Source organism: Triticum aestivum, chromosome 3A (genome assembly GCF_018294505.1).
Source record: "Triticum aestivum cultivar Chinese Spring chromosome 3A, IWGSC CS RefSeq v2.1, whole genome shotgun sequence".
NCBI classification, from domain to species: domain Eukaryota; kingdom Viridiplantae; phylum Streptophyta; class Magnoliopsida; order Poales; family Poaceae; genus Triticum; species Triticum aestivum.
Genome location: NC_057800.1, coordinates 650,001,160 through 650,018,861, shown reverse-complemented (window position 1 = coordinate 650,018,861; position 17,702 = coordinate 650,001,160). Strand labels below are relative to the sequence as shown.

The 17,702-nt window shown below is 44.6% G+C and overlaps 1 protein-coding gene across 2 annotated transcripts; it reads right to left on the bottom strand.

Annotated features, from left to right (window-relative positions):
• Window positions 1-1,641: 1,641 nt before the first annotated feature.
• On the bottom strand, window positions 1,642-13,067 carry LOC123058939 (cytochrome c). Of its 2 annotated transcripts, XM_044481610.1 has the most exons (6): window positions 12,957-13,067; window position 12,366; window positions 9,450-9,506; window positions 4,056-4,223; window positions 2,850-2,983; window positions 1,642-1,960 (listed from the first exon to the last, which is right to left on the bottom strand). In XM_044481610.1, exons 1-6 carry the CDS (start codon window positions 13,065-13,067, stop codon window positions 1,868-1,870), a joined length of 564 nt encoding a protein of 187 aa, XP_044337545.1. In that variant the 3' UTR covers window positions 1,642-1,867. The 2 variants fall into 2 exon arrangements, with proteins under 2 accessions (XP_044337545.1, XP_044337546.1); XM_044481611.1 differs by lacking the exons at window positions 9,450-9,506; window position 12,366; window positions 12,957-13,067 and having other exon boundaries at window positions 4,056-4,331.
• Between the last annotated feature and the right edge of the window lie 4,635 nt (window positions 13,068-17,702).

The window sequence follows — 17,702 nt, the reverse complement described above, 5'->3', positions numbered from 1 at the left end:
CATCTCCAACGCCCGCACAAAAAATTCGCGCCTAATAAAAGTTTTAGCGCGACACTGTAGCATTTTTAATGCGCCGGGACCAACATTGCTTTAACAGGTGCCCAAAAACGCACGCTCAAAAAGCAGACTGTGCAAATTGTGAAGTGCGCGCAATTCAAAGCCCAAAATATGTTGCGCGCGATAGCATTTTTCAGCGCGCACCCTATATCTTTTAGCGCTACAACGTCTCCTGGAGCTATTCGGCACCAAAAAAATAAATTTTTAGTGCGCGGAGCTCTTTTTGGGCGCCTGTTGGAGATGCTCTGAACAGAACAACATGGGACTATTCACTTCAGGTTCAGGTTTTGACTTTTGTTTGAGAGCTTATTGTGCTGTGGCTTTTGAATTGACAGGACACCAAGCCCATCTGTATGGCAGACAAGTGCTTTGCTTGTGATTTCTGATCTTAATTCACGCCTTGATGCTTCCCCGGAAAATGTTTTAGAGAAATATTTTAAGGTAGTATAAGTTTCTGTGTCTAAGACTCTAAGTGCTGCTCTGCCAAGAAATTAACTATGTTTAAAATGTATACCTGCCTACTGATGGCGCATCATTTTCCCTGTGATGCAGAATGAGGGCAATTTGAAATTGCGGAAAGAGGGTAATTTGAAATGTGTAGAGCACAAGGCAGAATGACTGAATGAAGTAGCATCAAAGGTCAACAGAAAACAGGAATAAAACATGCAACACATCCCATAATAGCAAGCTAAAACGCTGGAAGGCTTCTCTGTACTTTGAGCAAAACAGGGTCGCGCTATATCAAAGGTCACATCCTATTGATAGCTTGTTCCTGACGCAGTTCTTTTACTGTTAGTTGTTACTTGTACATTTATTTGAAATTGCCCTCATTCTACACTGCAGGTGGAAGATGCAAGGTGCATGTTATAAGCCAACTAGTCCTGACTGCCTTAAACTTTCAGCCTCAAATGAAAATATCTACTCCCTCCGTTCCTAAATATTTGTCTTTCTAGAGATTTCAATAAGTGACTACATACGGAGCAAAATGAGTGAATCTACACTTTAAAATATGTCTATATACATCCGTATGTGGTAGTCCATTTGAAATCTCTAAAAGACAAATATTTAGGAACGGAGGGAGTATATATGTAGACCATGATGATAATTGTGGGACGAATGGAGGATAACATGCTCATGATGATGGCTGTGGTTTCTGGCCCATGTCACAGGGGAAGATGATGGTGAGCTGTTGCAATATTGCGCTGGTTTCCTTTCCCTGCATTCTGCACTCACATGGCTGATGGGGTGGCTATGGCTGAATCTTACACCAGAATTGGAAACTTCAGACCCAGGAACGCATCTACACCACATCACTGCCCCTGCTTGCCCCTGTCCGGTTCTGCAGGGTCTTAAATTTACCCCATCCACCATGTACCATTTCATTGTCTGAGTTGGTGTTCGTTCGTAGTACGAGCTAGTATGTGCGTACAATCCATAGGTATTTGTATTCGTGCCAAAAAAAAGTACTCCCTCCGTCCCAAAATAAGTGACTTAACTTTGTATTAACTTCGGTACAAAGTTAGTACAAAGTTGATCACTTAATTTGGGACGGAGGGAGTATAGAGTATGTGGTGCACTAGATACTTGAGATCTACTGCCCAAACAAACGATCATCGCCAACAACAACAGGCCTGAGAAGCGGCCATTATAGCAGTGCATTTTGCTGAAGAAAACAAACCATCGTAAGAAGAAATGCTAGTACCAAAGTCTTTAAATGTCCCGGCGATGCACCCCGTTAAACCAGAGTGACACCGTGGCGATATCTATATTTATTATCTTTTTAGGACAATGGCAGCAAAGCAAGGCCCTTTCAAGCTGTGGCACTCTTCAGGTATGCGATGAGGTCAGCACGCTCCTGGGGCTTCTTCAGTCCAGGGAACACCATCTTAGTTCCAGGGATGTACTGCACATAAGAGAATAGTAATTGGAATTTTATCAGAAGATCATACAAAACCAATGAATGCCATTCTACGAGTCTAAGAAACAATCATGGCTAACATATCCAGGACATGAATAAGGTTCGAGAGGTAGTGTTAAGAGGGAAATGTTGCTCCCAGTCCGGGGTTGCAAAAATCCTTTCAATGGTAGCAAGTACTACCAGGGAATCCTGGTTATTCCCCCAAGTAAAGCTCCTATTAAAAATCTTAAATTTCAATAGGCCATGCCTATTAATCCAATTATTACATAAAAAGGCCTAGTGAGAATTAAAGTTACCAGTGTTCTTACCTTGAGAAAAATCTAATAATGTTAAAAGTCACCACCCGCAAGGGTAGGACTATCAACCAGATTTATGGCATCCTCTGATATCAAATCAGGTTTATACAGTTCATTATTTAGCCGAATGCACTTTTGGCTCTTAGTAAAAAGCATAAACATTGTCCCTGCTAATATGAACAGAATGAATGATAGGAAGTAATAGACAGTTCTAAAGAAACGAACATCTCCACGCAGAGGACAAGGAGTTCCAGGTACATATAACTATAACCCGGCTAAACAGAGATATCAAATAATCAGGTAAATTCAAGAGCAACTAGATTAAACTAGAAGAGCACAAAATGAAGAAATGTGTGACCTTGGGAATAGAGATTATCAACAATTTAGCTCTACGAAGCAATTATAATCAATCCTCTCAAAAGAACTGACAACAATTCCTAAAAAAGAAAATCACTCTCTAACAGGGAATGCTAGAACACTGCCCAAGTATCTGATTACAAATGCACAGCACAAGGCAGCGGCTCTCACATACCCACAGACCACTGATGACAAAATATAGAAGTAGACATTAACCATACCTTCTTCGGATTAAGCAGGTAGTCATACAGTGTTTTCTCCTCCCAAACCACAGCCATGCTCTTGTTGGCCGTAGAGTAAGAGTATCCAGTAGTTGTGCCAGACTTCCTCCCAAACAGACCATTCAGGTTAGGCCCTGCAAATCAGCATGACTGGCATTAACTTGGCATTTGGTTAAACAAGATCTGGCTTTGCACAGGGGCGACACGTGGCAAACGAATTTAGTTCCAACAGTGTATCGTCAGTTCAAAAGTAAAAACTGGTATGTAGCCTGCAGGTATTACTAGAGATGTTTTCTCAGAAAATTACACAAAACTGAAAGCCTACAGAAGACTACAAACAAATAAACATTGAATAATGTATGTAAACACTCTTATTTCTCCTTAATGAATTGACAGTTCTCCTTTGAATTAGGGTGATAGGATGATCCCCCCCACCTCCCTCTTTCTCTCTATCATGTTTTCTTTCTCTCTCGCTGTGTAAACTCTCGTTCTCTTGTGACTGTTAATTAATAGTAGAAAAGAAAAAATATTCAGGTAGGGGGCTCTGCTTGTTTGTCAAAAAGAAACATAAATACAGGCCGAACTGTCAGCAAGGCTAGTCACTGAATTATAACACTGAACACACATACATTCAGTGCCGTGTTTTTGAATTGTTCTATTAAATCATACGATTAACACCAGTAAGAAATTGCATATTTTTGGATTGTTCTTTTTTCTTGACGAAATACAGCAAGACTTGAATTGTTCATTTCAAGTGCCTCTTTCAGATCACTTGCTATCGGTAGAAAATCATCATGGTCATGAATCTAATGCGCCTTAGCATCTACTACGTTGAAAGAAAAGCATACCATCCGGCAATTCACGGATCCAATAACATAGCCCAGACAGACGCATTCACCCATTTCACGAACCAACCAACACTCGTTCGGGACCAACCAATTTCACGAACCGCACGGCAGCCGACCGAACAACCGGGATCCAAACGCGAAGAACGCGCAGGTACGATCAATCGATGTGATTCATCCCTCCCAGATTCCCGTCCAAGTTGAACCACAACCCCAACGAAACACAGGACCTCGCGTCAGGGCAGAACACCGGCCGCCGACGCCAACCGCAAAACCGATCCCGGAATGGGACTCCACGGTCGACACGGGGCTACAGGAACGAGGCGCGATCGACGTCGGCGGGCCGGGTCGGGGCGCTCACCTTGCTTGTGGCCGGCGCCCTTGTCGACGGTGTGGCACTGGGCGCACTTGGTCTTGAAGATCTTCTCGCCGGCCGCGGGGTTCCCGGGGGGCGCCTCCGAGAACGACGCCATCGCCGCTGCCGCCGCTGATCCCGCGCGGACGGTCGCCGGGCTAGGGTTGGGGATCCCTCGGCTGGAGGAACGCGATGCGAGAGGCAAGAGGCTGGAGGAGGCGGGGAATGGCGATCGGGCTCGTTCTGGTCTGCTCTGTCTCTGCCTGTTTTAAAGCGGTGCCGCGAGATTACGAGAGACCGACAGCCGTTGAGGTGTTGAGGTCGAGGGGCTGCGAAAGTACCGTACTGCCCCTGAGGCTTCCACTATTGGCTGCGGGCCTGTGGCGGAGCTTGGCCAATATTGTTCGAGGTGGCGCAATGGGCGGGGGCGACCAAAACCAAGTTTTCGGCTGATTTTTCTTGACCGCTGCCAAAGCTCCGTCCTTGAGTTGAGGGCAATTAGTTGGCGAGCGCTCCACCGAGAGCCTCCCAACAATCATTTGAGGGTGAGCCGGCGTTACGTATCACGCTCTGAGTGCTTTTTTAATAATATTTTTTTTACACGCGTTTTCAGTTTTTTAGATTGTTTTTTTTCTGGTTTTAGTTTTTTTGGGATTTTACTGGTCTTTTCTAGCTTTTCAAAAAAAAACAATTTATGGATTTTTTTGCAGGAAAAAATATGTTTTTTTCTTTCGTGAAAGACACGGTTTTGCTTTTGTGAGAGACACGATTTTGCTTCCGTGAGAGGTACGGCCGTGCCTCTTGAAAGTGGAAAAAAGAATGTGTTTTTTTCCTTCCGTCAGAGGGACGGTTTTGCTTTCATCAGACGCACGGATGTGCTTTTCGGAAACGAAAAAAACGTGTTTCCTTTTTTTCCATGAGAGGCACGGTTTTGGCTTTCAGAAAGGGAAAAAACGTGCTCCCGGTTCATGTTCGTTTTTTTCGTTCGACTTCTTTTTTTAAAGAAAGTTCACTCAAACCTATGAACATGAGATATAGTTTTGAAGATCTCAACGCAAGAAATCCACAGTGAACGGTTCAAGATTTGGACGCATGATTTTAGAGATAAAACATTTTGAATAAACAAATCTACAAAAAAAGAGAAAGCTCACAGGTTGCGAGTGCGCCACTTGTCACAAACTGAGGAGGTGAGAGTGATCTTTCTAAGGAGTACTCCTCAATTAATGATTTCGTCCGTCCCTTGTACCGCCGATTCATCATATACTTCTCACCTACATGGCAGCGTTATTGCACAGGCCCAATACTATAGTTTTCTATTTTTATTTTTATTTATTTATTTCCAAAACACTAACTATTTCATACACATTGTACATCTTTTTATACATTAGGAATATTTTTATACACGTTTAACATTTTTCAAGTACACGATCAATATTGTTTTTCAAATATATGTTTTGATGTCAAATTTTATTACACACATTGTACATTTTTCAACACATGATTAACATCTTTGCAATCACATGCTTTGAACATTTTTTCGAGTACGTGTTAAACATTTCTCTAATACACATTGTACATTTTTCATATATATCTAAAACTTTTCTTATATACACTTAAGATTTTTCAACACATGATTAACATCTTTAAAACCACATGCTTTGAACACTTTTTCATGTGCGTGTTAAACATTCTAAAACACGCATTGAAACATTTTCTAATCATATGAACATTTTTTAAAATTTAAAAACTACACAAAAATCATTTTTATATTGTATTGTTTTTACAATATGTCACGGACATATTTCTTGGAATGCCTGAACATTTTTCAAAATTTAATGTAAATTATTTTGAATGGTAAAAAAAGTTAATCACGCAAGCATTTACTCACAATGTATAAATATGTTTAAAAAATTCCACATGAATTATTTTTGAACATGTGAACATTTTTAAGTGTTGTAAATATTTTTTTGAAACCAATCAAAAATTTTGAATTTTTTAATACGTGTAATTTTTAAAAATTAATGGTTGTTGACTTTTTTTAAGTATTTAAGCTTTGAAATATATGCATAACAGTTGTCTAAAAATATAAACAAAGTGAAAGTGAATAAAATAAAAAGAAGGAAAGAAAGAAACAAAAGGGGAAAACAAATATACTTTGAATGATCCACTAAAAATATAAAAGTGAAAGTAAATAAACATTGTGACTTATGCTTTGACTTCTGTACTCTGATACGCTGTCATTCCGTCCACCCTATGTATAATCTCATCTCATCATATTTAATTATTACTTTTAGTGGAAGAACAACTTATAGTTACCCTGAAACAGAAGTCCAATACGTAGCCAACAACTCACACAAGCACAAAGGCACGTCTGCTATCAATTCCTGGTCTCCCTGTCTCCTAGTAAGGGCTGCTAGTTCATGTGCCATAACATTTTGGTTCCTACTAGAAGTAATCTGAAAGACTCTTTCTTTCAAGAGCTTGTGAGCATAAAACCTCCTCAGGGCACTAGATGGCTCGTGACGGGAGACTTCAACCAAGTTTATCGTACCCGAGACAAAAACCGTGCAAATGTCGATCGATCTCGCTTGGTGCGCTTTCGGAATGCCCTTAACTCCTGTGAGCTAAAAGAAATCCATCTACAGAACATAAAGTTCACTTGGAGCAACGAGCAGACTAACCCGACCTGGAGAAAATTAGACTCTTTTTCTGCAATGAGGATTGGGATCTCGATTTCGACACACACATTCTCCATGCGCTCTCATCCTCACTCTCGGACCATTGTCCACTCCTCTTGGCTAGTGACAAGGGACCAAAACGACCAAGATCTTTTCGGTTCGAGAACTTCTGGATTAAAATGCCCAACTTCAAGAAAATCGTCCAGGACGCCTGGGCTGAGGAAACTAGCCACTCCGAGCCGTATCAGGTGCTTTTCCACAAAGCTTAAGAGGACGAGCCAATGCCTTCGCAAGTGGAGCAGGTCCATCTTCTCGAACCACAAAATCCAACTTCACATGGCCCTTGAGATCATCCTCTATCTTGACATCGCGCAAGAACATAGGGCACTGTCGACGGGCGAATGGAATCTGAGAAAGGATCTTAAGAGAAAGGTTGTGGCCCTGGCAGTTCTTGAGAGGGCAAGGAAACGACAAAGCTCAAGAATTAAGTTGCTCAAAGAAGGGGATGAAAATACTCGTTTCTTTCACCTTCGAATCAACCACCGACGGAGAAAGAACTTCATCCACCGCATCAAGCACAATAATGGTTGGGTCACGAGCCATGATCAGAAAAAAGACATTATTCAGTGTCACTTTAGAAAACCCATTGGGAAAGCCCCCCCCCCCCGCGCTCCAAAGACTTCAACTGGGGCTGCATCCCGCCGTCTTACTGTGACCTCTCAGACCTTGGATTGCCATTCAGCGAGGAGGAGGTCCGTGCTGCGATTCATGAGCTTCCAGGAGACAAAGCTCCGGGCCCTGACGGATTCACGTGCATTTTCTTCAAAGAATTTAGGATATCATTAAGCTGGAGATAATGCTTGCGGTCAATAATTTCTCCAATCTTCATGTCAACAACCTCCACTGGTTCAACTCGGCTAACATTGTCCTCATCCCTAAAAAAGATGGGGCGGAGGACATATCCGACTTCCCGCCTATCAGTCTCATCCACGCGGTTGCCAAGATCATTGCTAAGATGATGGCTACTCGACTAGCCCCTCACATGCATGCGCTTGTCTCCAACATACAAAGCACCTTCATTAAGAAAAGAAGTATTCATGACAACTTCATGTACATTCGCAACTTGGCCCGCCGTCTACACTGCACCAAATCACCAACCTTGCTTCTCAAGCTGGACATCAAGAAAGCCTTTGACTCGGTTAGATGGGATTACCTTATGGACTTGCTGCGCCACCACCACTTCCCGAGCCGGTTCTGCAATTGGATATCTGCTCTCCTGTCCACAGCCTCCTCTAGAGTGCTACTTAATGGTGTTGCAGGCGACCTAATCAAGCATGGTTGTGGGCTTTGACAAGGGGATCCGCTCTCCCCCTGCTCTTTGTCCTCGCCATTGATCCTCTGCACCACATCCTAGCCAAGGCTACTGCGCAAGGCAACCTCCATCCCATCCGTGGCAACCCCATCCGAGCCTTCCTATATGCGGACGATGCGGCCATCTTTGTTGCTCCAATCAAAGAAGATACACAGTTTCTTGCTTCAACGCTCTCTGCCTTTGGTGATGTCACGGGGTTAGTCACCAACTGCAACAAGAGCTTGGTCACGCCCATTCATTGTGCCAACGTTGACCTTGACGACATTCTTCAAGCCTTCCCGGCGGTTCAGACCTCTTTCCCCTTGCGATACCTTGGCCTTCCCCTGTCGGTGACTAGACTTAAGCGCATACATTTTCAATACCTCGAGGACAAGATTGCGGGCAAACTGCCGTCTTGGTCGGCTATGCATGTTGCTACCCTCGGGCGCATTGTCTTGGTCAAAGCGGTCCTCACGGTCATTGTGATCTACCATCTCACGCCGCTGGAGCTGCCTGTTGAGGTCTGGAAAAAGATTGACAGCCTGCGACGTGCCTACCTTTGGGCTGGTTGTGATAAGGTGTCGGGCGGAAAGTGCAAGGTTAACTGGGATCTTGTTTGCAAGCCTAAGATTTTTGGCGGCTTGGGTGTGCGTAATCTCGAGAAGTTTGCAACCGCCCTTCGTCTTTGCTGGCTTTGGTTTGAATGGGCAGACCCTCCTAAGACTTGGTTGGGGATGGAAACGCCCTGTTCAAACAGTGACAGAGATTTGTTCTCGGCTTCCACAATAGTGACTATTGGGGATGGCAAAAAGGCTAAATTCTGGGAATCCCCATGGCTAAATGGTCTCCGGCCTAAAGACATCGCGCCAAAGATCTTTGAAGTATCCAATAAGAAGGCATGTTTGGTTAACAAGGCCCTTGACAACAACTTCTGGATCCAGCAAATCGACACTACTCAGGGACTGACATTGCCACACATCCAGGAGTTTGTGGTTTTGTGCGAGATGATTGATGGTGTTGCTCTCAATCCTGATAGGAGGGACACTATATCTTGGAAATTCACTTCCAGTGGCGACTATTCGGCGGCTACGGCGTACACGGCGCAGTTCGAGGGCCAAGTTCTTAGCTCAACCTCTTCCACAATCTGGAGGAATTGGGCTCCCCCGAAATGCAAATTCTTCACTTGGCTTATCATCCAAAACCGTGTGTGGACGGCAGATCGGTTACAGCGGCGAGGTTGGCCAAACTGCGGACTTTGCCCCCTATGCAAACAAGTCCAAGAATCTGCCGTCCATCTTCTTTTCCAATGTAGATTCACTGCCCGCGTCTGGACCGAGGTGGTCACCTGGCTTGGCATTCAGGACCACTCACCGCTGACTTGGCGCCATGAGGACACGCACTTCTGAGGACACGGTTCAAGATTGGTGGCTGAAGACGATCAACACGGGAGGGCATATCAAGAAAGCTATTGGCTCTGTTCTGATGATTGTCATGTGGGAAATCTGGAAGGAGCGAAACGCGAGAGTTTTTCGCAACATGGCTTCACCGACCACTATTATCACTGCCAAGATCAAAGAGGATGCCTATCTTTAGGCGTTGGCGGAAGCCAAACACATGAGTGCAATTATGTCACGAGAGTAGCCTTTTATTTTGCCGCTTTGCGGCTTTTGTCTAAACCTTCCTTCTTAATTAATGAAAATGACAAGTCTTTTGCCTCGTTTCAAAATATATATATATTTTTAGTTCCTTCCAATAGCCTGAAGCCCTGAACCTGATACGAAGCGAACTCAAACGGAACAATTGGGTGACACTCTGATCAAACAACGTTCTTCATATTCAATTCTTTCACTGCCACAGAGCAGTCCATCTCCAGGATCGCCGGCACCCTGTACAACCATGCATCACTATTCATGGTACTATTTGATTCCGTGTTAGCAAATACACTATTCAAGGTTAGACTGTAACCTCGTTCCGGGTCAGTGGATCACTGCTAGTTTGAACTGTGTGCGCGCGCGCTTGTGTGTGTGTTTGTTCATTGTTCGTGGTTGTTGTGTGTGCATGTGTTAGTGTGAGTGTGTGCGCACACGCGTGCGTGACATTAGTGCAATTTAGTTTCGAGGTAAGAGGTGATTAATTTAGTTTCGTGCGTGACATAAGTGCAATTTAGTTTTGGACTACTTGAATTTTATTTTTGGTTCAGTAAAATTCTTTTTCCTTTTTCATGTGTATTTACTTTCCTTTCTGAGTCAGTTTTTTATTTGCTACATTGTTATATGCTTATTCTTGTACTATTAGAAGTTTTAAATGTGCAAATTGTGTGCAAGCTTTTGTTATCATTTATTTTATGTTTCTTTTTCAATTTTGAGCCATTTTTTAATTTCCTTTCTCCTTTTAAGGTAATACAAATGCTACTAATTCATTCATTCTTAGAAAGCTCTATTTTCTATTTTGATTTAGTTTTTATTCTAGTTTTAGCATACAGAAGACTCGAGGAAGCCTTTGGATCTCGATCGGGTGATGGAAGCGATATGACTGAACAAAAAAAAAAATAGGTGCCCTATTTAATAGCTGGCCCTTATTTCTAATGTTGCTCTAAGTATTATATGGATGTAGACATACGAGTTGTATGTAACCTATGTACATAATCATATTATTGTATGAAATTTAGAGTTCTTATATGTTTGTATTTCATCTTCTGAAACAATACAAGTTTTATGAAAATTTGGTCATTAATTGCTTTGAGCTTTTCTTTATTTTCTTTCTTCTTACTTATGGGTAATATCAATGGCTATGATTCAATCCACCAAATAATTACTTTTAGTTATTTTATTTTTACAATGTTGTTGTTTATTGATGCTTGGTCTTTTTTTGGTGTTGGATTTTCTCCTATATTTATGCATGCTACAATTATATATGCCTCCAGTCGCCGCCATGGTGATATCTGTCTCCATATCGCCGGGCCGAGTATGGGACATCCCTCGGAGGGCTCATCCGACCATGGTAACGATCATCTTGCTGCCGACTGGGTGATCCCCATCCATGGAACTGATCATCGTGCCGCACAGGGCGTTCAGGTTGCCAAGTGTGTGCCCCATCTCTCAGAGGAGGTGATTCCCTGCGCCGCCGAGGCATTATGGGACTGTGAGCCGACTGGGTGGTGTCTGCCCCAGCCAACTTGCCGTGAATATGATTTTCTGACTGGGATACAGCAGAGCGTTGTGCCAATGCAGCCTTCAGGAGCGCCTGAATTTGCCTAATCCCTTCACCTGCTGTCGAACCGGACGGCTGAATGGAATCGGCAATCCGTCTAGCGGCCGCCAAGTTTTGGACCAGAGTGCACAGTACTTGGTAGTTGTCGACATTGTTGCCTAGAAACAATTGCCTCCTACTCCGACTGGAACTGGGGTTATTCCGGATCCGATCTTCCAAAGACGACTTCTCTACCTGCTCCAAGACGGCCTGCTCGGCCAGAGTAGCCAAGCCCAAGCGTGCCCACTCCAAGGCGTGCGCAAACTGCGCAGAGTTTGCTCGGCTTCTCTATTGATTTCATCAGCTTGCTCCTGAGTGAGTGGTGCTGCCGACCCATGGGCTCAGGCGCCATCGGCTGCTGCGCAAACCCTGCGACCATTACCATCTGGGCTATCAAGGAACCCAGGTGGGCCGTTATCGGTGTCGGCCATCAAAACCTCTGCTGAGTATTCAACGCTCTCGCAGCTGTCTTTCCCTTCTTTCCTGAAATCACTAGTTGATTGTAATGCATAGTGGGAGTAATATAAGACTGCTTATAATGGGTAGTATCATAAGTTAATATCATGCATATGATACTAGTGTATGATACTACCTCCCTAATACATAGTATCATATAATAGTATCATAGATGACTTTATTTATTGTCATGCATGACACATAGTACTGTAGCATTTATTATGATACGGTATCATAATATGATACTCAACCTTCTCTTTCTTCATTTAATTCTATACCACATCATCTAAATTGCCTACTAGTTATGATACTCTCATTACGACCAGCCTAAGACTAGTTATAGTGGGAGTAACCTAGCTAGTAACATAACACATCCCGAGACAAGTTTGCTTATGTGGCACCTAGTTAATGAGGAGAAAGGTGGGTGGAGTAACATACTCCCTCCGTTTTTCTTTTGTTTGCATATAACTTTTTACTGTTTTTTCGCTTTTAGTCTGCGCCTAGGCTTTTTTCTCCCAATCTTTCCAATACTACCCCTCTCGTTCGTCTTCCCACGCAGCCGCTGCATTAACTAGGCGCAACCCTCTCTTTCGCTTCGCCTTCTCGTCTCACTACGCTCCCCTCCACAAATCGCCCCCTCCACTCTCCCAGTCTGCTCGTTCCCATGGCCAACGATGGATTCAACCCGTGCTTGTGGGGAGAGAGCCAACTAATCGAAGAAGATGAAGTAGGCAGGCCACGACGAGGCAGGCGATGGCCACCTGCAGGCGCTCGCGGAGGACGGCCACGACGTCGGCCATGCCATCCCGGAGGATGGCCAGAACGTGCAGGCGGACAATGGCGACCATGTGGCGCACGGGGCCGTCCAAGCTCTCGCAGGTATTGTCCACTCGCTGGCTGATACTGTGCAGTCGCTCGCCGGGACGTTGCATGCGCTCGCCGACGGTGGCGACAGCGGCAACAAGCGAGCGAAGTACGGCGGCGATATGGTGGTGTGGGTCTGTGGGAGCGAAGTACGTCGTCCGCATCATCGCATGGGGCGCTGCCACTGCCACCACTCTCGTTTCCACCAGGGGCACCGCCGTCATGCGCACCATTGTGCTCTATGAAACAATGGGACACTGGTCATTGCGATCAAAAGGGCGGACGGACTGGTACAAAACGAAGCTTAACGTCGTTGCTCTCTTCGAAGACGTACACATACTGCAGGTCAGCCGCATCGCCATCGTACTGCCCGTCGACCTCATCCCAGTTTATGGGCACGTTGAGGTCCAGATTAGCCATCGGATACTCAGAGAAGGGAACCGGGGAGGTGAGAAACAGAGGAAAAAAGTGCAGAGTTCTTCCATGGCGTGGACGAATTTATAAGCATGCTACACTCGGTTTCAAAGGTCCATGGCGCTATAGCTGAAATTCCATGGCGCCAAGACAGTTTTGGAGGGAATGGAAATTGGCGCACAGCTAAAATTTGCGTTTTCGTTGAACCAGAAAAATGGCGCTCTACGGGTGCAGGGAAGCGATGCTTCATGATTCAAGAGTTGTGCATGCGGGGGAGAGAACGAGGAGAAATGAAACGGCAGCCAATCAGCAGCCACAACACATTAGAAGGCGCGGGACTCAACTGCATGCAGCATTTATACTCCTTCATGCAGCGCATGCTAAGTCAGGGGCAAAATAGTCCAGAATTTTACTCCAGCAGCTGTCCTTGGTATGCGGTATTCCTCTTATACGCAAACAAAAGAAAAACGAAGGGAGTATTATGTTACCATCACATAGCGCTTCTCAAAAAATATTGAGTCTATAAGCTAATAAATGCAACCATATATGATACTACTTCTATGACACTTTGCACTATGAAAGTAGTAACATAGACTAGTGTCATATGTATGACACTAGTCTAAGTTACTCCCCACTATGACCAGCCTAATGCACCCCAAGATAAATTTGCTTATGTGGCATGTAGTTAATGAGGAGAGAGGTGTTTAGAGTAACATAATATGTTATCATCACATAACACTTTCAAGGCAAGATGAGTCTACAAGCTAATAAATACAACCACCTATGACACTACTTTTATGTTACTTTTCACTATGAAAATAGTAACATCTCATATGTTTCGCGATGTTTCAAAACGTTTTCGGTGCCTCAACTCTAAACCGTTTAACTGAACTATCACGTAGTTACCAAAACGTGTATGTCAGATGTTCGCAACATCCACAGACGACGTTCGAGGTTCAGCACACTGAGCGGTGCATTAAGGACATAAGCCTTCTAAGAAGCAACGAGGACAATCCTCAATTTACGGACCTAGTCCGCATAATTGCTACTATCAACTTCCAACTACTTTTTCTCTAGAAACATATCTAAACAGTAGAACTAAAGCGCGAGCTATGACATAATTTGCAAAACCCCTTTTTGACTATGTTCAGGATAATTAAGTTCATCTTATGAACTCCCACTCAGATAGATATCCCTCTAGTCATCTAAGTGATTACATGATCCGAGTCAACTAGGCCGTGTCCGATCATCACGTGAGACGGACTAGTCGTTATCGGTGAACATCTTCATGTTGATCGTATCTACCATACGACTCATGCTCGACCTTTCGGTCTCTTGTGTTCCGAGGCCATGTCTGTACATGCTAGGCTCGTCAAGTTAACCCTAAGTGTTTTGCATGTGTAAAACTGTCTTACACCCGTTGTATGTGAACGTACGGATCTATCACACCCGATCATCACGTGGTGCTTCAAAACGACGAACTTTAGCAACGGTGCACAGTTAGGGGAGAACACATTCTTGAAATTGTAATGAGGGATCATCTTATTTACTACCGTCGTTCTAAGCAAATAAGATGTATAAACATGATAAACATCACATGCAATCAAATAATAGTGACATGATATGGCCAATATCATATAGCTCCTTTGATCTCCATCTTGAGGCTCCATGATCATCTTGTCACCGGCATGACACCATGATCTCCATCATCATGATCTCCATCATCGTGTCTTCTTGAAGTTGTCTCGTCATCTATTACTTCTACTACTATGGCTAACGCTTTAGCAATAAAGTAAAGTAATTACATGACGTTTAAGTTGACACGCAGGTCATAAATAAATAAAGACAACTCCTATGGCTCCTGCCGGTTGTCATACTCATCGACATGCAAGTCGTGATACCTATTACAAGAACATAATCAATCTCATACATCACATATATCATTCATTACATCCTTTTGGCCATATCACATCACATAGCATACCCTGCAAAAACAAGTTAGACGTCCTCTAATTGTTGTTTGCATGTTTTACGTGGCTGCTATGGGTTTCTAGCAAGAACGTTTCTTATCTACGCAAAACCACAACGTGATATGCCAATCGCTATTTACCCTTCATAAGGACCCTTTTCATCGAATCCGACCCGACTAAAGCGGGAGAGACAGACACCCGCCAGCCACCTTATGCAACTAGTGCATGTTTGTCGGTGAAACCGGTCTCACGTAAGCATACGTGTAAGGTTGGTCCGGGCCGCTTCATCCCACAATACCGTCGAATCAAGATAAGACTAGTAACGGCAAGCATATTGAACAAAATCAACGCCCACAACTTCTTTGTGTTCTACTCGTGCATAGAATCTACGCATAGACCTAGCTCTGATACCACTGTTGGGGAACGTAGCAGAAATTCAAAATTTTCCTTCATGTCACCAAGATCTATCTATGGAGAGACTAGCAACGAGGGGAAGGAGAGTGCATCTACATACCCTTGTAGATCGCTAAGCGGAAGCGTTCAAGTGAACGGGGTTGATGGAGTCGTACCTCGTCGTGATCCAAATCACCGATGACCAAGTGTCGAACGGACGACACCTTCGCGTTCAACACACGTACAGCCCGATGACGTCTCCCATGCCTTGATCCAGCAAGGCGAGAGGGAGAGGTCGAGGAAGACTCCATCCAGCAGCAGCACAACGGCGTGGTGGTGATGGAGGAGCGTGGCAATCCTGCAGGGCTTCGCCAAGCACCGCGAGATATGAGGAGAAAGAGAGGAAGGGCTGCACCAACAGGCAGAGATCAGATTGCGTGTTATGGGCAGCCCCAGGCCTCACTATATATAGGGGAGAGGGAGGAGGGTGCGCCCCCTCTAGGGTTCCCACCCCTAGGGGGGCGGCAGCCCTAGATGGGAAAGGGGAGGCGGCCAAGAGGGGGAGAGAGGGGCGCCCCCTAGGGTGGGCCTTAGGCCCATCTAAGCCTAGGGTTTCCCCTCTCTCCTCCTTTGCTGCGCCTTGGGCCTTGTGGGAGGCGCACCAGCCCACTTAGGGGCTGGTCCCTCACCACCCTTGGCCCATGCAAGCCTCCGGGGCATGTGGCCCCACTTGGTGGACCCCCGGGACCCTCCCGGTGGTCCCGGTACGTTACCGATAAACCCCGAAACTCTTCCGGTGACCAAAACAGGACTTCCCATATATAAATCTTTACCTCCGGACCATTCCGGAACTCCTCGTGACGTCCGGGATCTCATACGGGACTGCAAACAACATTCGGTAACCACATACAAACTTCCTTTATAACCCTAGCGTCATCGAACCTTAAGTGTGTAGACCCTACGGGTTCGGGAGACATGCAGACATGACCGAGACGTTCTCCGGTCAATAACCAACAGCGGGATCTGGATACCCATGTTGGCTCCCACATGTTCCATGATGATCTCATCGGATGAACCACGATGTCAAGGACTTAATCAATCCCGTATACAATTCCCTTTGTCTATCGGTACGATACTTGCCCGAGATTCGATCGTCGGTATCCGGATACCTTGTTCAATCTCGTTACCGGCAAGTCTCTTTACTCGTTCCGTAACACATCATCCCGTGTTCAACTTCTTGATCACATTATGCACATTATGATGATGTCCTACCGAGTGGGCCCAAAGACACCTCTCCGTCACACGGAGTGACAAATCCCAGTCTCGATTCGTGCCAACCCAACAGACACTTTCGGAGATACCCGTAGTGTACCTTTATAGCCACCCAGTTACGTTGTGACGTTTGGCACACCCAAAGCACTCCTACGGTATCCGGGAGTTGCACAATCTCATGGTCTAAGGAAATGATACTTGACATTAGAAAAGCTTTAGCATACGAACTACACGATCTAGTGCTATGCTTAGGATTGGGTCTTGTCCATCACATCATTCTCCTAATGATGTGATCCCGTTATCAACGACATCCAATGTCCATGGTCAGGAAACCGTAACCATCTATTGATCAACGAGCTAGTCAACTAGAGGCTTACTAGGGACATGGTGTTGTCTATGTATCCACACATGTATCTGAGTTTCCTATCAATACAATTCTAGCATGGATAATAAACGATTATCATGAACAAGGAAATATAATAATAACCAATTTATTATTGCCTCTAGGGCATATTTCCAACAGTCTCCCACTTGCACTAGAGTCAACAATCTAGTTCACATCACTATGTGATTAACACTCAATGAGTTCTGGGTTTGATCATGTTGCTTGTGAGAGAGGTTTTAGTCAACGGGTCTGAACCTTTCAGATCCGTGTGTGCTTTACAAATCTTTATGTCATCTCCTAGATGCAGCTACCACGCTTGGAGCCATTTCAAATAACTGTTCTACTTGGAGTTATTCTAAATTGTTGCTCCATTATACGTATCCGGTATCTCTACTCAGAGCTATCCGGATAGGTGTTAAGCTTGCATCGTCGTAACTCTTTACGTCGAACTCTTTATCACCTCCATAACCGAGAAAATTCCTTAGTCCACTAGTTACTAAGGATAACTTTGACCGCTGTACTGTGATCCATTCTTGGATCACTCTTGTACCCCTTGACTGACTCATGGCAAGGCACACTTCAGGTGCGGTACACAGCATAGCATACTGTAGAGCCTATGTC